At 36.3% G+C, this 24,390-nt stretch overlaps 2 protein-coding genes across 2 annotated transcripts; one reads left to right on the top strand and one right to left on the bottom strand.

Annotated features, from left to right (window-relative positions):
- Nucleotides 1-8,236: 8,236 nt before the first annotated feature.
- Nucleotides 8,237-15,552, top strand: LOC110903699 (mitochondrial Rho GTPase 1). The gene is made up of 14 exons (XM_022149480.2): nucleotides 8,237-8,647; nucleotides 9,485-9,617; nucleotides 10,089-10,238; nucleotides 10,667-10,843; nucleotides 10,932-11,183; nucleotides 11,370-11,438; nucleotides 12,524-12,579; nucleotides 12,817-12,898; nucleotides 13,080-13,291; nucleotides 13,476-13,545; nucleotides 13,931-14,043; nucleotides 14,297-14,447; nucleotides 14,911-15,097; nucleotides 15,197-15,552. The coding sequence occupies exons 1-14, from the start codon at nucleotides 8,427-8,429 to the stop codon at nucleotides 15,268-15,270; spliced, it is 1,947 nt and encodes a 648-aa protein (XP_022005172.1). The 5' UTR covers nucleotides 8,237-8,426; the 3' UTR covers nucleotides 15,271-15,552.
- An 809-nt stretch (nucleotides 15,553-16,361) lies between these two features.
- Nucleotides 16,362-20,233, bottom strand: LOC110903698 (probable serine/threonine-protein kinase PBL7). The gene is made up of 6 exons (XM_022149479.2): nucleotides 19,889-20,233; nucleotides 19,545-19,798; nucleotides 18,579-18,964; nucleotides 17,393-17,525; nucleotides 17,110-17,199; nucleotides 16,362-16,614 (listed from the first exon to the last, which is right to left on the bottom strand). Exons 1-6 carry the CDS (start codon nucleotides 20,166-20,168, stop codon nucleotides 16,456-16,458), a joined length of 1,302 nt encoding a protein of 433 aa, XP_022005171.1. The 5' UTR covers nucleotides 20,169-20,233; the 3' UTR covers nucleotides 16,362-16,455.
- Between the last annotated feature and the right edge of the window lie 4,157 nt (nucleotides 20,234-24,390).

The raw sequence follows: 24,390 nt of genomic DNA on the forward strand, positions 1-24,390 counted from the left end.
GAACAACCCTACCTGACAACGACTGTCCCTAATTGACTATTAGTTGTCCTAATGGACCATTAATCATCAAACGCCCTTCATTGAGAAAATGTAGCATGAACAACCTTAGAACATTCACATTGGAGCCTCTATTCTATATAATACAGAGTGAATAATAGGGAAAACAACAGAAACACCACAGCATTGGAATCTCAATAATAAAGAAAAAAATATAGAAAGTAAAGTACACCACTTTATTTAGAGGTTTATATTCAACCCTCAATATTTATATTGTAAGTGTGTAGGTAAGAGAAAAAAATACTAAATAATTATTTGTGAGTAAGAAATAGATAGAGAAAGAGTGTCGGATGTCAGATGATTTTAAAAAATTAACAAAATTTAGAGAAATGTGTGCTTTTATATAGAAGGAAATGAAGGCTCCAATGTGAATGCTCTTAGTTGATGGATTTTTTGGATTGAATTAGAGCCGGGGAGCAAAATGACGATAAGTTAGAAAAATCAGGGAGGAAAATGAATATTTTTAAACTATTGGGGCAAAACCGTTAAAATGACCAAATCACGGGGAGCAACATGGAAGTTAACTCTTATTATTAAAATACTATATATGAAAACCTTTTTATATATTTTGTTATTTAGTATCATTATTAATAAAGAAAAATCAATCATTGATATACATTTAGTATTTACTTATTTATTATAACTAGTAATAAGACCCGCGCGCGTTGCAGCGCGGGTACTTCGCAAATATCGAACGGATTAGTCCAAGCATTATGTGATGTGTTAACCATACGGAAACACACGTTTTGACGTATCGATTGAACTCAATGTGTCCTATAGTTGCATTGCGATTGGATCATAACATAACGTAAATCGAATTTATATTGTATAATCATAACGCATTATATGCGACCCGACTAACTCGCATTTATATCGTCAAGACAAAAACTCTCGAGGGGGTCAAAGTGAGTGGTTAAAAATTGCATTTTCTAAACTTAAGGGCTAAGAAAGGGTAAAGATAAAATTTGATAAAGTTTTGGGGTAAGAAGGAAACTACCACAAAGTTGGGGTGTCAAAAGCAAACTATTTGTAAAATGGAGTAGTAGTTTAGGGACTAAAATTGTCATTTTATGAAACTTTGAAGATACCAAAATCAAAGAGCTAAAATTGCAACATCCGTAAAACTACGGGGGAAGGAAGGCAAAACCGATGGGGTTTCCACTGACTTTGTCCTTTAAGATAGTATAGAATTAGTTTTTAGAGTAAATTACAGATTTTATCCTTTATGTTTGTACTAAATTGCAGGGGTGTTCTTTGCCTTTAAATTTGACGAGTTTTGTCCTTAACGTTTCAAAATCATGCACGTTATGTCCTTTAGCCCTAACTCAGTCAGGTTTTTTTGTTAAATATGGTTATATGCTTTACACATGAGGGTATTTTTTTCATTTATATTTTAGTGACTATTATGCACAAAACAAAAAGATATATATAAATAAACTAAACAAACATATTTGTGAATTTCAGTAACCAATAAGTTTCCCTCCAAAAATTATTTTTAGACAAACATATTTGTGACTAAATTCAGTCTCAGATAAGTGGTCCAAGTATTAAGGACTGATTATTAGTCACGGACATCAGTCACAAAAAATAAGCCTGTAATACAGTTAGTAACTAATAAATTAGTCCCGGATACTATGTATCTGAGACCGATAGATCAGTCCCTCGTAATTTAGTTCCTAGGTGTCAATATATTAGTGACCAGTAAAATGGCGCCATTTTTATTAATGGGGCAATTATTTAGGAATGAATTTCAGTAACTAATAAGTTTCCCTCCAAAAATTATTTTTAGACAAACATATTTGTGACTAAAATCCAGTCTCAAATAAGTGGTCCAAGTATTAAGGACTGATTATTAGTCACGGACATCAATCACAAAAAAGCAGCCTCTAATACAATTAGTAACTAATAAATTAGTCCCAGATACTAAGTATCCGAGACTGATAGATCAGTCCCTCATGATTTAGTCCTATGTGTGAGTATATTAGTGACCGAATATTAGTGACCAATAAAATGGCGCCAATTTTATTAATGGGCGCAATTATTTAGGACTGAATTTCAGTAATCAATAAGTTTCCCTCCAAAAATTATTTTTAGGCAAACATATTTGTGACTAAAATTCAGTCTCAAATAAGTGGTCCAAGTAATAAGGACTGATTATTAGTCACGGATATCAGTCACAAAAAAATCAGTCTCTAATACAATTAGTAACTAATAAATTAGTCCCAGATACTATGTATCCGAGACTGATAGATCAGTCCCTCATAATTTAGTCCCAAATGGTCATTTTTCTTGTAGTGAGAGGTGCCTTCGCTTCTAGGCGAGCTAGACACTGACGGTAGGCGTCGGAAGGTCCTTGGTCGCTCATACTGTAAACTAACAAATAGTCAAATAACACACAACAATAAAATACAATTATGCACGTATTTCCATATAAAATTTCCTAACAATTCAAATAATATTTCGGTGTCAGCAGAACACTTCAGTGGCTGAATCAGTGGCTTAGCTCTCATACCACCTTCCATCGCAACCCCCGTCCCCTAACTACCCGGGAACGGGCGGCCGCGGCCAGTTTCGGTGGTATTCATATTTATCATTTTGGCATCGGAAATTACATCAGGACCGTAGTTAGGAAATATTTTATCAGAGTAAAATACCACATTTCCATAATATTAAACACATGGGAAAATCCCAAGTTTTAAGTACACACATTTTCATAGGAATAAATCCTATTTTATTTAATAAAACATCTCTTTTATTTTAGGTAACTTTATAGCCACTTTTCCGAGTCTTCAGTGCTGTCCAGCTGGCTTCTATTTGGCTTTCACATTTTGTTACCTGAAACGCGTTTAAAAACATTTTGTCAGTGGTAAATACTAGTGAATGAATATCAGTTTAATCAAGTTAAGTAAAACCATTGTACAGTATCGAGGGCGGTCGCGCAATTACATTTGTTTCCATCTACTTTAATTACCACCACGGTACTGTCAATTGACTTGTGGTCATGTTACTCCTCGCAAGGTAGTAACAAATTTCGTATACAAAACCCCAGCATACCGACGATAATTGTAGAATACAAATACTCAATAACTGTTTAATATGATATTAATTGTGTGAGGTTTTGTAAAAACAATTTGCAAAAAGGAGATTGCTGTCTTAGGTTTTCCTTTAGGGTTTCCTGGTGATTATCTATAAGTTACACAAATGCACACGTTTTAGTATAATAACCCAATATTTACATTAGTAATACCCTCCCCGAGACGGCATTCCAACGACTACGTCGGGCAGAACCTCGAAAGCCGTTACGGAACCCTGGATCAATCGGGCAGCGTATCTAATACGTAATCGGGGTTATGATACTTACAACGGAGCAGAACTTCGTTATTTAGGGGGTATTTATGCCCGCTATAGTGCTTACACTACAGAAAACTGAGAGAGAAAGTTGTTCGTGGTGCGAGTTGGAACTGAAGGCCTGAGCTCCTATTATATAGGGCTGGTCGACCAGTTCCTCGCGGCCCGTGAAGACTCAAAGGTATTCTTACGCGGCCCGCGACATAGGGGGTAGGGCCTAGCTGTGACCGGTCATCACATATAGCCTCGACACTTGTACGCCACGTGGCAGCTCAGGGTTGCGCCTCGTTGATGAGCGCTCGCCCCGTGTAGACCAAGGAGAGTCTTACGCGGCCCGCCAGAGACCCATTATTTTTGTTTTTATTTAATTTTAATAGAAATAAAGGTATTCGGGGCCCGTTTTCGTATACGGGGTGTATTTTAGGACGTTTTGGGATATTTTAATTATTTTTAGGGTGTCGAAAATTTAGGAGGGTTGTTATAGCCTTAGGCCTTGCAGTTCGTAAGGGTCACTCAGAGGCCAAATCTTTGGCATGTTGACAAGTATGGTCCCTCTACAACTAATCTTCCACTATTTCACAAATATGGTCCCTCTCGTCTAACATTGTGGCATATTTGAGAGTTGATTGGATACATGTTGCCATACAATTCGATATAAAATTCCAAGGTGTTACACACCTACATTCTCAAACATTAGCATATATGGTGATAAATTTCATTTTGAAGCTGAAGATGGAAAGCAAATCACGATTCAGATCCGGTTTCAGATCCATTCCTATATTCGCCTGCATCAGTGGCATACAACCCCACCTTATGTTTGTCTGCTTTGAACTTCTTATCCTCGTCAACACTCCCACATTTATGGCAAAACATGACTAAAACCGTCAACTCTTACCACCGGCCACCGCCGCACCATGGAATCACCAGCCAGTGTGGTTGTGACTGCCACAACGGCTCACCACCGGCCACCGCCGCACCATGGAATCACCAGCTTCGGGACTAGAGAGAGAGAGAGAGAGAGTCATGGGAGAGGAGAGGAAACCTATCAATTTCAGAGCACCGGCAACGAAGAAACAGTGATGGAACCCATGGCCCTAGAAATCCGGTGGTGTTTCAGATCTAAAACTTGTTTCAGAAATTTGTTGATTTCATTCATATTCTCCAAAGAACAATCGAAGGTGAACGCTTCAGAAATGTCGATTACCTTAAGAAATTTGTTAGTTGGAGGTTGGGGAGATTTGGAAGGGAGACGGGTTGGGGAGATTTGCAGGTGATGATAGGTGGGTACTGGACGTTTTTTAGAGAGAAGAGAAAAGGGATAAGGCTAATGTATGGTTAGAGAAAGGATAAAGTGGACAATTTAAATAGATTGTGGTAAAAAGACGTAAATGCCCTCATGTGCAACGCACATTCTATACTTAACTGAAATTTTAACCTCGTTGGTGCCAAAGGACGTACAGCATAATGAGTTTTTTATATATAAGATTATGACTATAATTATTAAAGTCAAATGTCATCTATTGCAATTCGATACAAGGGTGGGGATCAAATAGGAAGTTTATTTTGGCTAGGAAGGATAGGAAGCAATAGGATCATGACATGTGGCAAAATTTAAAATAAAGAGAAAATGTATTTTAGTCAATCTTATCCTTTCTTCTTCCTTCTTCTCCCCAGTAACTTCAAAACCCACCATTTTCAAAACCCACGATCTTCAACCTTTTCTTCACTTACTACCTCAATAATCACTACATTATAGTGTGATTTTCGTCATCAATCAATGATTCAAACACCCATCAATGTGTTCTTTATCTTTTTTTTTTTTGAAGAAAACCCAGTTTAATTTCATTCAAAATCTCGTTTTTTTCCCGTGATTTTGAAGATAATCACTCGATCCGTTCGATTCAATCGCTGATAAGTGTTTCTATCATTCAAATTTCATCAATCGTTGAAGAAATCAGTTTCTATCCATGTAAGAAATTCTTTAATTTCATTTTTACGATCTGGGTTTTTGATTTAGTCATTGCGTTTTACGATCTTGGCGGGGGTCCGTGATGTGAGGGTGTTTAATCATGTTTTAAAGTGTTTAATTATGAGGCTTTAATTGATTATGTGCATGGAAACAGTTTACTTTGGGTTGATTTTGATTTGCATGTACTCGGAGCATAACAGATGGCTTTTGGAGCTTGACGGAAGGTTTTAGGGGAGCATTATGGAGTATTGGAAGCATACACACAAGTTGGAAGGCCAAAATATGAAAAACGGGAAGTTCGGTAGCAATCGGCGCCACTAGGTGCTGATTTCAGCGCACCACAGAAGAAAACTACAAGTTGGCGCACTGGGCGCTGACGGCCAGACCTGACTTGCGAATTTCTTGTTTTTCCACCATATTTAAGCACAAACATTCCCCAAACGAAATTATCATTATCCCTAGCCATTTTCCACTTCCCAAGGACGAATTTTGGAGTTCTCAACCTCAATTCAATCATCAATCATGCAATTCCTCATCAAGATTGAAGATCAAATCAAGAACATGAGCGGCTAAACCACCCGTGATCATCTCCGGGACTAGGGTTTGTGTTAGGAACCGGGTTGACTTAGTTTTACAAACTTTTGGATTGAGATTTGACTAATCATTCGATTAGTTTATCTTTATTGTTTATTTGTTTTTTATTAAACATTGTTGGATTATCATTTGCATACTTGTTCATCAGTTATTTGGTTTTGTCATCAACATTTGGGATTAAATTCTAAGTTGTCATTGTCTTCAACCTTTAACCATTGAACTTATTCATGTTTATGAAATCTAGGATTGGTAATTATCTAGGTTACTATTCAGTTGCATCAATCTTTCAGTTTCGATCGTGGATCATTGCAATCAAATATATTATCTGTTAATTATTTATCAAAACAAGTAGTTAGCAAATCATGTCTATGTGATTTCCAATTGGTAGTAATTAGGTTACCCGTGTTTCTACACAATCTGAAAACCCGGAGATTGGTCCCTCTTCTCATAATTGTTTACAAATCTAATTTATTTTGTTTTCACAATCATTCTAAAAACTGCAAAAAGCAATTAGTTTAGAAGTAGATGGTAATTAAAGCAACGAACTTTCATACTTTCGACTGATTCCCCGTGGATTCGACACCCTACTTGCCCTTTACTAGTAAAAGGTGAATATGACACTTTCAACTTTATTTTTGACTGACCTTACGACATCGATCAGTCCGGGGGCAACGCCCCTGGTAGCAGGGTCCAAGGGGCAGAAAATTAATTTTCTGTAAATTTGCCTCTGGAAAACTGCATTCGTAGACAGTTTTATGCCATTGCGTTTTAGAACTGCATTCCTGGTTCAGACAATTCACAGACAACTATTGTCCTGGTTCAATACGTTTTAGAGAGAAACTTTCTTTGGTGTTTTTATGCTATTGCATTTTAGAACTAAGACATTTTTACGTGTTTTCTGGTCATTGCGTTTTAGAAAAACACATTTTTGAAGTGTTTTTAGTCATTGCGTTGTAGGTAAAACGCATTTTTAGGTGTTTTCAGTCCATTGCGTTTTACAGAGAACACTTTCTTTTGTTTTTTTAGGCCATTGCGTTTTAGAAATGAGACATTTTTAAGTGTTTTCTGGCCATTGCGTTTTATAAATAAGACATTTCTTTGTGTTTTTGGTGCATTGCATTTTAGGTAAAACACATTTTTATGTGTTTTCAGTCCATCGCGTTTTAGAAAACAGACATTTTAAGTGTTTTCTGGCCATTGCGTTTTAGAAATAAGACATTTGTTTGTGTTTTTGGTGCATTGCGTTTTAGGTAAAACACATTTTTATATGTTTTCAGTCCATTGCGTTTCAGAAACTACACTTTCTTTTGAATTTTTAGGCTATTGCGTTTTAGAATTAGGCAAATTGGATTTAAATAATCCCAACTCACTATTATTGGCCAATAATAATCCCAACTCATTTAATCACCAATAATAATCCGAACTATTCACTTTTGTTTGTAAAATACTCCCAGTTAAAAAAACACTAACTAGGTTAAAAAATTGCTGATGTGGTATGCCACGTCACCTGCCACATCAGTGCCACATCATCAAAAATGCCACGTAGACAGCCACGTCAACAGCCACGTCATCAAAAAATGCCACATCAACTGCCACGTCAGCAAATTTGCTGATGTGACATGCCACGTCACCTGCCACGTCAGCAATTTTTTAACCTAGTTAGTGTTTTTTTAACTGTGAGTATTTTACAAACAAAAGTGAATAGTTCGGATTATTATTGGTGATTAAATGAGTTGGGATTATTATTGGCCAATAACAGTGAGTTGGGATTATTTAAATCCAATTTGCCTTAGAATTAAGACATTTCTTTGTGTTTTCTGGCCATTGCGTTTTACAAATAAGACATTTCTTTGTGTTTTTGGTGCATTGCGTTTTAGAAAAATGTCATTTTTTAGGTTTTTTTCCATTACGTTTTACGCAACTGGGGTTTTTTCCATTGCGTTTTACGCAACTGGGTTTTCAATTTTTTTTTCCGAAAATATAGCAATAGTATACTCGTTTTAAAGATAAAAAAACGCTCATTTTTATTAACGTTTAAAAAATGAGAGGGAATTGGAGGAGAGAGAAACTATTGCCTTGGATTGACTAGAATGCCCCTAAACAAAATCACGCGCTAATTTTCTCCTTTTCAATTAATCTTAGCCCTTGATTAAATAAATGGATAGTTAAAATACTTACTAATCTTCTTAGCTAAATAAACTTGCTATTATATTCTAACCCTTCATACACATACAAAAAACTATAATTTACCAAAAAAAAAAACACATGTTTGGAAAGATAAACCCTAATAAAGGAAAGGAGGGGCACAATCTTGAACATTCATCAAAACCCTTTTTTGTAACGTCTTGTACAATAAGAAATCATCAAACTCCCCCATTCATTCGCCGCAACAATTAAGCAACCAACACTTCTCCATCCACACTTCTCTCTCTATTAGGGCTTTTTTTCTCAACCATCAATGGCCGGAGGAGGTACTTCTGCTGCCAAATCCAGCTCCACAACCACCGGCGTTCGGATCGTCGTCGCCGGTGACCGCGGCACCGGCAAGTCCAGCTTGATCATCACCGCCGCTGCCGAGTCTTTTCCGACCAATGTTCCGCCGGTGTTGCCGCCTACTAGGCTGCCCGAGGATATGTTTCCGGAGCATGTTCCTGTTACTGTCATTGATACCTCCTCTAGGTATTCTCTTCTTCATTAACTTTGAAATTACATGAAATTTATGGTCTAGTTGTGATTTTACTTTGTTGTTTGATGATGATTTGATGTTGCTACTACAATTAAATTGATTATTTTGTGTTCAGAAGCAGGTTACATATATGTAGAAATTGAATAATGAGTAGTTTTATGAGGTTATAGACTTATAGTGGTTATGTTGGTCAAAAGTTTAAGATTTACACATAAGTAGGTGAAAGTTATGGTGTACTAGTGGTTTTAGTTTATTGTTTGATAACTGTTTAATGTTGCAGTCATAATCAAATTGATGAAAAGTGATTATTTTGTGGTCAGAAGGAGGTTAACTACACAATTGAAGCTTGTGATTGGAGTTTGTTGGGTAGAAGTTGAATAATCAGTAGTTTTTATGATGTTATAGTAGTTATGTTGTCAAAAGTTTAAGGTATATTGTAGGTTTAAGTTTTAAAGCAACCACATAAGTAGGTGAAAGTTATGGTGTCCCATTGATTTTAGTTTATCGTTTGATGATGATTTGAAGTTGCAGCCAGAATTAAATTGAGGAAAAGTGATTATTTTGTGGTCAGAAGGAGGTTAAGTAAACGATAGAAACTTGTGATGGGAATTTATTGTGTGGAGATTGAATAGTCAGTGGTTTTTATGAGGTTATAGTACTTGTGTTGTCAAAAGTTTAAGATATATTGTAGGTTTATAATTTGAAAGGATCTGTTTCTTGAGCTTTTGAAGTTGAAACGAAGTACTTATTTGGAGTGGTGGATGTAAGAACAGTTGTTTTTTGTTTTGATTCTATGTGGAAGTTTGTAAATGATTGTTTTTGCATTACAGTTTGGAGAACAGAGGAAAGCTTGCTGATGAACTGAAGAGAGCTGATGCAGTTGTTCTTACGTATGCGTGTGATGAGCCTTCTACACTTGATCGATTGAGTACTTTCTGGCTTCCTGAACTCAGACGATTGGAGGTATGCGTTATGTTGGTTTTATTATTTGGATGGAATTTGAATTTTAATTGTTATGTTTTGTTTTAGTTTAGGTTTATAGAATATGAAACTATTGCTGGCTTGATTAATTACCATCTTAAACATAGTTACAGACTCTGATGCCCTTGTCTGGCAAATGTTTTTCTGTATAAAGTAACGTATAGTTTTGGCTTGCGAGTTACAGTGGGTTTTAAAAGCACAAATTTTTTGGATCAATAAACTGGTAAAGGAAAGCCGCGATATATAAACTTACGTCTGAACATAAACAGAAGGAGAAACATGATTAAAAATGAATCTGTCCATCATTTGATAGAGTTATCACATTATTAATTTCTGTATGAGCGTTACTCTAATGGCTCATTAATTGCACATAGTAGTCATCAATTTTTGATTGTTATTGTTATTTTTTTTGTTTAAGGGTTGCGCTAACATGATATATAAACACGTGTACAGGTAAAGGTTCCTGTTATAGTGGCAGGCTGTAAGTTGGATTTAAGGGATGAACAACAAGCAGTTAGTTTGGAGTTGGTGATGTCTCCTATAATGCAACAGTTTAGGGAAATTGAAACCTGTATTGAATGTTCAGCATACAAACATATTCAGGTAATATTTTGTTTTTTTTAGTTCTTAGCTTCTGTTTTCAGGCATATATATAGGTTAAAGTTTAACAATTAGTTTATTCTAGCTACTACAAAAGTAGTTATCTACGCATAAAAGGAACTTACCTATTTAACTCCTTTAAACATAATTTCAAACGTTTATCCCCATTTCACGTAACAAGGTTACATCTCTTCTTTTTCCACAAAGCTGTCCTATTTAGCTGTTCTATCTGCTAAAACACCTTAATAGGTAAGTATTTGGAAAACATCAAACATCTAATTTATCTTATTGAACCTTTTTACAACTTCAAACAACAGCGATTCCAAACAGTATTTTCTACAATCCGTTTTACTACAACTGATTATCTGATTCTGATTATTTGGTTTCACATATTCACCTTTAAGCCTTATATTTTTTGGCTATATTTTCAGATCCCTGAGGTATTTTACTATGCCCAGAAAGCCGTACTTCATCCAACAGCTCCACTATTTGACCAGGAGGCACAAACTTTGAAACCTAGATGTGTGAGGGCTTTAAAAAGGATATTTATTCTCTGTGATCATGATAGAGATGGTGCCCTAAGCGACGCCGAGTTGAATGATTTCCAGGTTTCCATTTCTTGTTCTTGTCCATATTGTTTTTTATACAATGGAGATTGACGTGGACAGTTTCTTTTGTTATTGTCATTCTGAACAGGTCAAATGTTTTAATGCTCCGTTGCAACCCTCAGAAATAGTGGGCGTGAAAAGAGTTGTGCAAGAAAAACTGCCTGAAGGAGTCAATGAGAATGGCCTAACATTAACGGGCTTCCTTTTTCTTCACGCCTTATTTATTGAAAAAGGTCGTTTAGAGACAACATGGACCGTTTTAAGAAAATATGGTTACAATAATGATATAAGGCTTGGTGATGATCAGTTGCTGGCTCCAATTAAAAGAACTCCTGATCAGGTAAATGGTTATTTTTTCTCGTTGTTTTGGTGGGCTGATATTAGTATAGAAGATGCTGGTCACGGATTTAAAGTGAAAATAGCTAGCTTGGAATATGTTCCGTGGTTTTATCAGAAAAAGTGCGTTACTTGCCTCATAAGCAAATTATTTTTGATTTTGCATATGCTCTTCTTTTTGTATTTGTAGAGTGTGGAGCTGACAAGCGAAGCTGTGGAATTTCTCAGAGGAGTTTTTACCTTGTTTGACAGTGATGGTGTACGTTTTACTTTCTTTTTCATCAGGATTCTTGTTTCTGATATGGATAAGGATTAATTTCATATATATCCTTCTAAGTTTTATAATATCATATTTATTTATTCTGTAGTATATAAGAGAAAACAGTTACTTATAACAGTCAGTTTTACCAAAGAATTAAATAGGAACATATTTTTATTACTATAAAGATAGCTGTCAATAGCGATCGTAGCGATCGCTATAGTGCGCTACGTAGCGTATAGATCCAGTGTCACTATTTGGGTTGTAGCGATGGATAGCGAGAATAGTGACATTTCATTTAGTTATTTATTTTTTAAATGTAAATAGCAATTAAATATAGCTATAAAATAGCTGGATTTTAGGTTTTTGTTAAATATACATGTAAAATAGCATATATACTAGGGTATTTTTTGATATAATATACATATAAAATTTTTTAAATTTCTTTTTCTGGTGTATCGCTATTTATAAAATAGCCGTCCACTATTTATCGCTATTCGCTATGTAGCATATAGGTACCTTACCGCTATTTGTCGCTATTCGCCATTAACAGCTATTGTTTTATTACGCTATGGAGTTAGTGAAAAATACTGTGTAACTGATATTGTTTTATTACACTATGGAGCATAGTTGTCAATAGCGAATAGCGGACGATAGCGACAAGCTACCTAAATGCTACGTAGCGATAGCGATCAAATATCGGGCGCTATTTCATGTTAGCGATACACTAGAAGAAATTTTCAGAAAAATTTTGTATGTACATTTCACCAAAAAAATACAAATAAGCTAAAAATTTTACAAAAATCTCGCTATTTACCGCTATCTGTCGCTACCGGCTATATAGCGACACATGAGCGCTACGCTACGCTATTCGCTATAGCGGGCGCTATGCGCGCTATTAATAACTATGCTATGGAGTGGGTAAGTATGGTATTTCAGTATAGCTAGTGTTTTGAAAGGGTAAATTTGATATTATGAGATTTGGAAGGATATATATGAAGTCTTCAGCTTTTAAAAGGATATGTATGAAATCGACTTCGTTCAAATAATTAAGTAGATTAAAAATATACCCATCTTTTAATCAGGATGGGGCTCTTAATGCACATGAGCTTGAGGACCTTTTTTCTACTGCACCAGAAAGGTAATGTAGTTTATTCAAAGTTAACATGATTCCTCTATTATTACTTATTATTTTTGTGGCTGCTATATTGTTTCTACTTAAAATTCTAAAGCTATAGGGAGAAAATATGTTAGCATTAATATTGTTAGAAGGTTTGGGCGAACTTATAAATTATATTGACATACTCGTAAAATCCAGAAAAAATGAACTTTGTGCATTTTTTTAATCAGAAATTGATTTTGCTATCTTACGTTACAGTCCTTGGAATGAAGCTCCATATGCAAGTGCCGCAGAAAAAAATGCACTGGGAGGATTATCACTTGATGGATTTTTGTCAGAGGTATATTATTTATTTTTTCTAACCAAACTATTTTATTAATGTTTATTACTTTTTAGTTGTCAATGGAATAGTATTGAAACATACCAATTAGTTGAAAGATTCATAAACCTTGATTTTCTTTATCAAGTGAGATTTTTTATTCTACTTTTCTGATGATGTTACTTTCTTTGGTGGGATGTAGTGGGCTTTTATGACAGTTTTGGATCCAGTACTCAGTGTTGAGAATCTCATATACATCGGGTATGCTGGTGATCCTTCATCTGCAGTAAGAGTTACCCGAAAAAGACGTGTTGACCGTAAGAAGCAAAGCTCTGACCGTAACGTCTTCCAGTGTTTCGTGTTTGGGCCAAAAGAGGCAGGAAAATCCTCATTGTTGCATTCTTTTGTTGGAAGGTGTTTCTTCTGAACTAGATACTTGTTTAGAGGTGGCAAAATGAGCGGGTTGGGTAAGGGTCAACATGGACTGGAATTGACCCGTTCGTAATCAGTGGTGTTTGACAGCCTTGTTTTCTTATGTATATTTATTGTTCGACTGCTAATAATGGCGTGACATTCTCTTTTTATGGTTTGACCTCAGGCAATTTACTGAAGCTTATACACCGACAACTGAGGAGCGATATGCAGTTAACACTGTCGATCAGCCTGATGTAAGTGCATTCTTATGAAGTCTTGTTATACTCGCTGATATCCTTGATGAGTATGTGCTTGTTTTGCTGTTACATGTAAGTAGAGGTGGCAACCCCGACCCATTTACATATTCAAAAAACTAGATTGTCTTTGTAATGATGATGTTCATTAAATCATATTCAACTCTATAAATCTGTAGAGATTTAATAGTTTTCGACAAAATGTGATTCCGGTCAACCCAATTAGACAGTTTCAACCCATGTACATAGCTGTTTGTCCTGTTATCCAATTATTTGGCAAAGTCAACCCAGTTGGCAACTTCTACATATTTTGCTTTTTTAAATGGTGCTTTCATTGGACTTATTTTCTCATTAACTTGGTGGTCATGTTGGCTCATTGTTACAGGGCACAAAGAAAACGTTGATTTTGCGGGAGATACCTGAAGATGCTATTGGAAAATTGCTCGTTAATAAGGATGCGTTGGCAGCCTGTGACATTGCTGTCTTTGTGCATGACAGGTAACTGGATATTTGTTGTCATTATTTATTGGCGGCAAAATGGACGGGGCATGAGGGTTAGTAGGTTATTTGTTAATTATATGTGCAGTTTTTGAAGTTAGTGGGTTAGTAGGTTATATGTTAATTATATGTGCTATAAAGTTTTTGAAGATAGCGGGTTAGTAGGTTGTATGTGTTAAAAGGTAAATATTGTGTGACTTTTAATCCGTATGAGTTTGACCTATTTGGCTATTATCTTCTTTTAAATTTGCAGTTCAAACGCGTCTTCATGGACAAGAGCAACAGAGTTACTTGTTCAAGTTGCCAGTCACGGGGAATCTACTGGTTATGAGGTTCCTTGCCTTATTGTTGCAGCTAAAGATGACCTCGAACCTTATCCAACTGCAATACAAGATTCAACAAGGGTATGCGTCTTTAAAAGTTATTACAAATAAACAATTCATATATTTTCACGCATCAAAAGTAAACTTATGCAACTTTCAACCTAGTTCGACCCAGGTTTTTTTTTCAGTTTAACTAATGTGGCTTTTGTGAACCATAAAAGCTTGATTTTTACTCATCCATGATCTCATATCTCCATCTACATGTCAAATTAAATGAAGGGTATAATTTTTAAAAAGGACCATTATAAATGAGGAAAAGGACAAAAAGGGGAGTGGTTAACAGAAATTTCTAACCTAGTTTGCCATTTGGATGGAAATGGCAACAAAAATGAAACCTCATGGACCCATAAGTGGCAAAAGTGACCTAAACTCAGGGACCATTTTGGTATTTTACTCATTTACCTTAGCTTTGCTATTGGTGGGATTTAGTGAGAATGATGATGATGACTCATTTATTTAATAATTTGAATATATGGTTTTGTAGGTGAGCCAAGATATGGGAATTGAGGCTCCTATACCTATAAGCACAAAATTGGGAGACTTCAATAATGTATTTAGGAGAATTGTGAGAGCAGCCGAGCACCCTCACTTGAGCATACCTGAAACCGAAGCTGGAAAATCTCGAAAACAGTATCATAGGGTTCTTAACCGATCCCTAATGGTTGTTTCAGGTGGAGCGCTAATATTTTATTGTTATATTTTTCATGGTATTATCACTTATAGGATAAAAAAGTGTTAGCCGATCCCTAATGTGTGTTTCCTCGTTGCAGTGGGTGCTGCAGTTGCAATCGTTGGGCTAGCTGCATACCGCGTTTATGCTACAAGGAAGAACGCGTCCTCTTAAAATCGTCGGTTGTGCTAAAACCACAAACAATGGATCCCTGCTTTCTTTTTGTTAAATTCCATATATTTTGTTTTAACAGTCTCTGTAAAGAACATGTTACTAGCTTTGTTCTTGACTCGTTGAGACGGGCTTAATTTTTATTTTTGCTATTAGAGGTTTATTTTGTTTTTGTAATCAAATTGATACTCCCTCCATCACATAAAAGGTTGTATCAACTTTGTTTTCAGATATTCCATCTTGTTGTAATATAGTGCAGGTTTATTACTGCACTGGTCCAAAAAATTATACCATTGATCGGTCAGACTTGTACACTGCGTTGTTGCTATAAAACCACCTCAGTCCAGTTTGGTTGATGGTATGATTTTGAGACCACATTTGGTTTTAAAAGTTTTATATAAAAAGTGTGTTTTGTTAAGTGAACCAAAAGTCACTTTTTTTACTAACTAATGTCAAATAGTTCAAGTTGAATTTCATGTTTGTTACTCTTATCTTCAATATTTATTTCAATTTACAAACAATGTTGATAATATCTTGGTCAGTGGTGAAGCTTGACCAAAGGTTTTGCGGGGGCAGAAAGTCATAGGACCTAATTTTTTTTTCCTATTGCTATCTTTCAGCCTTTCAGGTTATATGTTCGGGTCGGCTATTCAATTCGTGTAGTGTCAAATAATAATAACTCTAAATAAAACTAAATAATCTTCATTCATTCAAAAGACCTGTTCTTACACATAAAAAAACTAAATTTGAACCCTCAAGTTTTAATTATATAAAAACTAGTTTCAGACGTTATTTAAACTCACTTCAAATTTAAAATCAATTAAAAAAAATTCTAATAGCCCAATTCTTCACGTTTTTTAACTCAATACGAAAAATATGTACAAATTTTTTGGGCAATAAACTTGGTAGGGGTAGGAAATTTTTAGACAAAATAATTGACGGGGCAGACCTATATATAGAGGAAAACTTGCTGATGAATAGAGTCGATATGCGTGTGATGAAATTACCCTTATGCCTAATGCTTAAGAGTAAACACTTGAGTCATCTAAGGTATGCTCTTCATTTCAGAAGTTGAATGTCGTAACAATTGTAAACATGTACAACTCCATTTTTTTTAACTTTTATCATTTATGTATCAGATTATACATAATATATGGGGATACATACATATCAACACCCAAACGACCCCTATGATCTTGGGCTAACTCGTTTACTGTACCTAGAAGAACTATTTGAGCTCCCAAAAGATACGTTTTGCACTATAGGAATTAAAGATTGCACCACATCTGTCATCAAAGGCCGATAATCAGCTTCCGTTTGCACACACATGGCTGCAACAGCCGCTACCTGCATAAATAGACTTCGTTTTAATCATCTTCATTACTTATCTTCCTTTTGTATCACTTTACAAACAAAATTGAGTATATCTCTTTAAACTTGGAGGTAGTGGCGGATCCAGCCCTGTTTTGTGGATCCGCCACTGCTTGGAGGGGCGCTTAAGTAAACCTCATACATTTTTGTAGCTATCAACGTCTTTTTTAGAGGTGATATTACAAGAGATTTGAAAACTTGGTTGAAATAGAAACTAATCAAGTGAAGCAATCATGTTGAAAGTCACCCAAAGTGTCATTTTACATGAGAGTATATTTTTCAATCTTCTAAATCAGTTTTTAAACAAACAAATTACATGTTTTATTAACATAGATGACAAATTGACCCGGCGTGATCAATGTTATAACTACTCGTTTTGATCTATAGCCTAACATAAATACATAATAGATCCACCCGTAATTTCATTTCTAATAGTCATGATCACGCATGAGTCAAACCAAACTAACCAACCTGGATTAGATCCTTTTTTGAAAATTGGCCATGTAGATCTGGATCAACCATCTCCACAACTGCAGCTCTATTCGTTAATCTCGGAAGCGCCTAAGGGGATCAACCAAAGTTAAGCCACATAAACTATATACAGTTTCATTTTTCCTTTTGGATATTATTGTTCGAAGGCGGGCCCGCAACTTTTTGGTTGTCGGGCCCACCCATGTACAAAAACAATCTTGTCAGTAATCAACTATGACGAGTGGTTGCACTCGTGTATGCATAAACGAATGAGCATACTTACCCACGAGACAAGGACGTGCTCTCCAGGTGGGCGGTTAGTGTCAATAGGTACACGTCCTGTTAAAAGCTCTAGCAAAACAACACCGTAGCTATACACATCTGATTTGGTTGTAAGTTTCCCCGTCGAAGCGTACCTATCATTTGGTAATTGGTTACTCCACATGAGGCAATTCATAACAAAATATGATTTAGAGGACAATTTCAAATTATTTACCTAGGGGAAAGTTCCCGGTCAAATAAAGTTAACATACTAAACATACGAATAGCATGAAAAAGCGAAAAGCACATGGTGGCATTTCTGTAATTATCTGCTTGTAGGGTAATTATCAAAATTACTCTACAAAATGATACTGTAGAGTAATTTTGATATTGTAGAGTACTTTTGTAAAATGTTCTTGTAGAGTAATTTTAATCTTGTAGAGTAATTTGTAAAATGTTCTTTTGATCTTGTAGAGTAATTTTGTAAAATGTTCTTGTAGAGTAATTTGATTAAAAAACTATACCTAACCAAAAAAACCCCCCAAAAAACCTACCCCCCCCCCCCCCCCCCCACCCAAACTAAAAGCTAAAAACTAAACTATAAAGCTAAACCCCAAAACTAAATGCTAACAAAATTACTCTACAAGATCAAAAATACTCCACAGGATCATTTGTAAAGTAATTTTGAATTGTATGTTGTTTGATAAACTTGCAGGGTAATTTTGATTCACTTGTAAAGTAATATTGATGCATAGTAATTTTGATACACTTGTAGAGTAATTTTGATAATTACCCTATAAGAACAAATTACTCTACAAGAACATTTTACAAAATTACTCTACAAGATAATTTGTAGAGTAATTTTGATAGTTACTGATAATTACGAAAATGTCACCGCGTGTTTTTGTCTTTTCCTTCAGTTCGTACGTTTTGTATGTTAAAGTTATTTGTATTTGATCTTTTGTCATTTACCTAAATAATTAAGAGTCTCATGATTGTGTATTTTACCTCATATAATTATATTTTGAAAATTAGATTATTAAAATTATATAATTTTGCTAATCTTATTTAGCATACTACTTATTTAACTCATGTCTCTAGGTATAAAGACATAAAGTGTTTAAAGTCAACTCGGACATGTTTAGGTTTGATTTGAACTTATTTTGCTACAAGTGTTTCAGACATGTTTAAAGAGAGAAAATACTCACTCGGGTGCCAAATATCCAGTAGTTCCCAACACACGAGTCGAAATCATGCCATTTAGCTTGTCGGATCCAATCTTGGCCAGCCCAAAATTCGAGACTTTTGCACGATAGTTTTCGTCCAACAAAATGTTGGTAGATTTAAAATCACGGTGTATGACCGATGGAGACGTGTGCTCATGGAGAAACTCAAGGGCTCGTGCACAATCTAGCGCGATTCTCAATCGGATTCCCCAATTCAATTGCTGTGACCGACCGTCATGAAGATGCAAGTGATCATGAAGACTACCATTCGGCATGTATTCGAATACAAGCAGCCTGTGTTGGTTATCCGCACAATATCCAACAAGATCCACCAAGTATGGACATTGCAAACGACTTAGTAAATCCACCTAAATGTGTTTCCATATAAATTTGGTTATGTATTGAACGCTTAAATATATATATTTTAGTGGACAAGTGTGAATAACCGTCTTATATATCATATTTAAAACAAGTTTATATTTATTTTGTTTTACTATTCTAGTTCTTTACTTAAAATTAACGCCCCGCTTGCGGTATGCGCATATAATGTATATATGTGTGGGCGCTCGGGGGGCAAAAGTGAAAGTGCACTAATTTTAACGTTATTTTACTAATTTCGTGAAAATAACGTTAAAAGAGGGGATGGTTAATCATGCATCATGTGGTGGCGTTGATAGCCGAAAGACAAGGGGGTACATGCACTAATCGGCAGTTGTCTCAATTGCAATTGCTGAGTGTTATGTGCCTTATGTCCAAGGCTTGATGCAAAACTAATATCGAGCCGGGGGTCTCACTGGAAGCAGCCTCTCTATTCCTACAGGGTAGAGGTAAGGCTGTCTACATCTTACCCTCCTCAGACCCTACCTTAGCTTTGCTATTGGTGGGATTTACTGAGTATGATGATGATGATGAGTTCTTTACTTAAAATTGATTACGTAGAACAAATACCTCTGACCGAAACGCACGCTCTCCTTGCTTGCCTTCCCGACGAAGCATTTTAATAGCGGAAAGAGTGCCATCACCCAACGTACCACGATAGACGTTCCCAAAACCGCCCTTTCCCACACGGTTGGCTTCAGTGAAGCCTTCAGTAGCGGATTGCAGCTCTTTGTATGTAAACACTTGCACCCCTTTAGATGTTGCTGATGGCAGGCTGCATGGGCTTTCTCCATAAATACACCCCCTCTTCATATCTAACCTCCCTACAAAAAAATAAATAAAAAAATAATTACATAATTGAATAAAAAAATTCAGTTTAGAGTTAGTTAGTTGTAGTTTATTAGTTACTTTACCTGTGTTACCATCGAATGATACAATGCTATGAGCAACAAACATGCAGTTTTTGTTGCTGTTGGCGGATCCATTTGATTTTACGCGACGAAGCAATGCTATGATTACGAAAATTGTAACGAGTAAGATGATGATGACAACAAGCGCTAGCAGTAGCACCACAAGGATGGAGGTTTCTGAGAGAATATTGTGGTGGTGTTGGTTGTGGTTGTGGTGGAGCGAGTGGTTCCGGTTTTTGTTGGTGTGTGTTCTTGTATGTGGGGCTGGCGTGACTGTTTCCATAATCGCGATACACGAAAACCGAAGAAGATAGGATAGAGAGAGAGATGGGGGCTTTAGGGAATGCTTGAATGCCAAGAATAGTGATATATATATTTATGTTTTGGTAAATAAAGTATAGATATGTATTTTTTTTCTAGGAAAGAAAATCATGAATATGGAACTGTGACCATTGATTAAGTACTCATATTCCGTTCAAAAAAAAAAAAAAAAAAAAAGAAAAAAAAAATTAAGTACTCATATTCATGCACATAGAATTTATCAACCATTAACACAATTACACATGTGATCTTTGTACATAGTAAATGAAATTTACCTATGTAACATGGAAGTACCAGATTACTAACACGGTACTAAGATCACCATCACGTGTAATTCTTGAACAATGAGTTATCATTAGGTATAATTTTTGTGCAATTATAATAAGTATAGTGATCTGATTCGTCCATCCCGTAGGCTCAGAGAAGACATATGCAATTGTTTTAATAATGTCCTGGGAACTTGGTCTAGTGGTAATTGGTAAATTGGTCTGCCCACCCTAGTAGAGACGCAGGTTCGATTCTAGTTTGGGTTATTTTCAAGGGATATCTGGATGAAGGGACGAATTGAGGCTTTAATCCCAGGTTCGAACCTGACGCAGGGCGGGTTTACGGATTCTATCCGGTCCCGTGCATCGAGGGGTACGGTCTCATCACGGTCGAGAAGTTGAACTTAACAAAAGTTATATATAGAAATAATTAATGTTCATAAGAAAAAATATAGTCACTGCAACAATTTTAGTATTTTATTGGTTACCAATATTCCTTTGATTATTTTTTCTTTCAATAGTTTTTTTAACCCTCAATTATATTATACAATCTTAAAAAAAGATTTATCATTGTTGTATTTATATTATCACAAATGATTTCAGTTTTTATCCTCCTAAAATTCAAGCATTACATGTGCAACTTTTGCTACACCTTTTATAAAAAAATACCCATTTCGACTGCGGGATATGGGGCGGAGGTTTGGGCGTGGGTGGGCTGAAAACACCCAAGCCATCACCCCGGGTGAGCATGGGTTTGGGCGTGGCCCCTTTTTCGTGGGTTTGAAGCCGGGCGTGGGGCGGGCTAGCAAGGTGACATGGCAGGCTCTCAATGGCTATGTGTCAACTCATGCCCCCAACCCAAGCTCCCAACTCAAGCCCCACCATACCCCATGGGCGTGAGTTTTTTTTTCCCATTCCACGTGTCAACAAATGCCCCAACCCATGCCCCAACCCAAGCCCACCATACCCCACAGTCTTAGTTTTTATATGATGGATATATGTATGTGTAGGGTAGAGTTCATTTAAAAACTACTCTTATTGCGAGAAGTACGAGAACCAATATGAACATAACAAAATAAACCCACCCACCACCATCCAAAACTTAAACACCCATCCCCACCCCACCACAACCCGAAAACCTAAACACCCCCACCCACCCTCCACCCCCGCTAAAAAAAACTATACCTCATTAAAAAAATCCCCAAAAAAAACCTAACCCCCACCCCCTAAATACTTAAAAAGAGTGGTTCCTAACGGATCCTTATCCTGTGTGTGTTTGTATATATATATATATAGTATAGAGTTAATTATTGTTTTTGTCCCTGTGGTTTGTCAAAAATCACTATATCAGTCCATTAGTTTAAAAAAGTACGATTTCAGTCCCTGTGGTTTCCCTTTCGTAACCATTTCAGTCCACATCGTAACCATTTCAGTCCCTGTACTAACATAATAAATGGATTGAAATGGTTACGAAAGTGAAACCACAGGGACTGAAATCGAAAATTTTAAACTAATGGACTGAATAGTGATTTTTGACAAACCACAGGGACGAAAACAGTAATTAACTCATATAGTATAATTAAAAGTTATATAAAGTTTTTGTTATGTTTTATAAAACTTTCCAAATAAAAATAAAATATAATACCCTAATTGGGAGGGCATGACGCATGACCTGTCCAAGCACATCACATGATCCTCGCAAGTATGTGTGAGTTTCATTTTGTCTCTTGTTTTGTTTCCATATGATGTAACGTCTTGGTCGTGCTTGTAAGTTTACTCCATATACATTTGTACTTTATCCATTATTACTTGTACATAACTAATTATTAGATGTGTCCTTATGTTCAAACTTCTTAAATTCTATATCATACCATTACCATAGAAATATGTGTTGTATCTAATCATTTTAAATTTATCAAAACGCTAGCTAGCAAATGTGTTGACATAATCATGATCATGATCATGGTATATTTTAAAGAAAAAAAATATAACATGGTATCTAATATGCACTTACAATCTTCTTAATTGTCCCCCACAATTTTGTAATCATGATCATGAAGGTTTGTAAATTGTAATCGCTGACAGAATTTCGGCATTTTGGTAGTCCAACCTGATGAGTAAAACATAAATTCGAAACATACGGGATGGGGATGGGAGGATGAGAGCATGTATGTAACTAATTTTTAAAAAATGTCCGCGGAGATGATATTAGGTGATACCCGAAATCTATACTCGTTTACCTGAATCATAAAATATTTTCTTTTTGTTTTTTCTGATAGAGAAATCTAGTTATCCAATAACTTTTTAGTTTTATATTTCTAATTTCTTTGAGTAATATATTAGAAAAATAAGAAACGTATGTGGAATTTGGGAATATAGACGGGTAATTTTTAACAAATTAACGGGTATACTCAATAAATATTGATCAGTCATCATGTTATGACATGTGTTATTAGCAATAGCCATCTCAAACTTGACCTATTTCCTTCGTGACTTATTGCTTTTAGGATAATCGGTGTGAAAGTTGTGTGTGGGTAGGGTGGGGATACCTATATCCCTTTGAACCAATGAATTCCTTTGCAAAATGCAAATGGTCAAATGGATGTAGTCTATGGTCCATATATTTTTGTATATGACCACCACTACAATAGTGCAAGTTATTGAATCTCACATAGGGTGTAATGAATGAATAACCGGCCTAGTTAGAGGAAAATAGGAAAAAGAAAGTGATGTATTTTCACAATATGAATTAGAACATGCGTACTGATAAGAGTGAATAATACCCCATCTTTGGACGTTTTCCATCATGTGACAGTACAGTCAGCAAGCGACATTATTGGGCGTTTTTCTAAAATGGGTGTAGTGGAGATGTAGGCATTATGTTAAAAGGATGTAGAGAATTAAATAAAAATAAAAAAACCCAACAAAAAAAGCTATTGGCCAAAAAAAAGGAAGATTAAATTTGATTGGCCCTTCAAATTTGCACAAAGCGTGATTTAAAAAATGCTTGGGGGGCTTTTTTGAACAATAACGCCCAACAATGCCCAGGGGGTGGGGGTGGGCGTGTTTGAGAATGAAAAACGCCAAAATTTACACAACTACGCATGGTCTTAGTATATTTATAAGGATTAAGATCAAATACAAAGGCTTCTGAAGGGGTATGGTCCCAGATCTCGCGTCAGCATCGACCGCGAGTGACCATTACCCTTATCAAAACCCCCACTAGCTAACAACCTACTTGTGTCCGTGCGGGAACGCGCCGACACAGTGGTTGAATCCAATCTGCCCAATGATGGAGGAGGACTTACCTGGAATATGAGAACGGTATAGTGATGCGGCATGGCACCGCATCTGGTGTATGAAAACGGAAGCGTTCACAGCGATGCGGCCTAGCACCGCATCCAGTGAACACTTCTATCAATACAAGGGAGCTGGATAACAACAACAGTCACCAAGGGCGACGATGCGGCTTGGCACCTCATCTCGCGTATTTCTTGATCAAAGAGTGAGAAACCGGAACGTTTACAGTTACCGCAAACAGTGATGCGGCCCGCACCGCATCTTGTACACTCAACAAGTGGGACTGACACCACAGAGCAAGTAGCACCAATGGCAGCGGCCTGTCAGGTCCACGTAAGCGACAGACTGACATGGCGTCACCTCCACAGCCGACATGCCTGACACACCTGCAAAGGTGCAGCATGCCGTCAGTCTATCCATCCACCTCCTCCTTCACTCCTCGGCTATAAATACCAACCCCAAACCAGGTTTGAGGTATCTTTTCACAACTCTCTCACTACTACTACTATCATACTTTGCTTCCCAAGCAGATTACTGATTCTCACGCCGGAGAGTGGTAACAAGGAGCACCCCCACCCCATCCTCCTTGTTACGAGTCACGGTTTGTTTCCTTGTGCA

Source organism: Helianthus annuus, chromosome 14 (assembly GCF_002127325.2).
Source record: "Helianthus annuus cultivar XRQ/B chromosome 14, HanXRQr2.0-SUNRISE, whole genome shotgun sequence".
Lineage (NCBI taxonomy): Eukaryota > Viridiplantae > Streptophyta > Magnoliopsida > Asterales > Asteraceae > Helianthus > Helianthus annuus.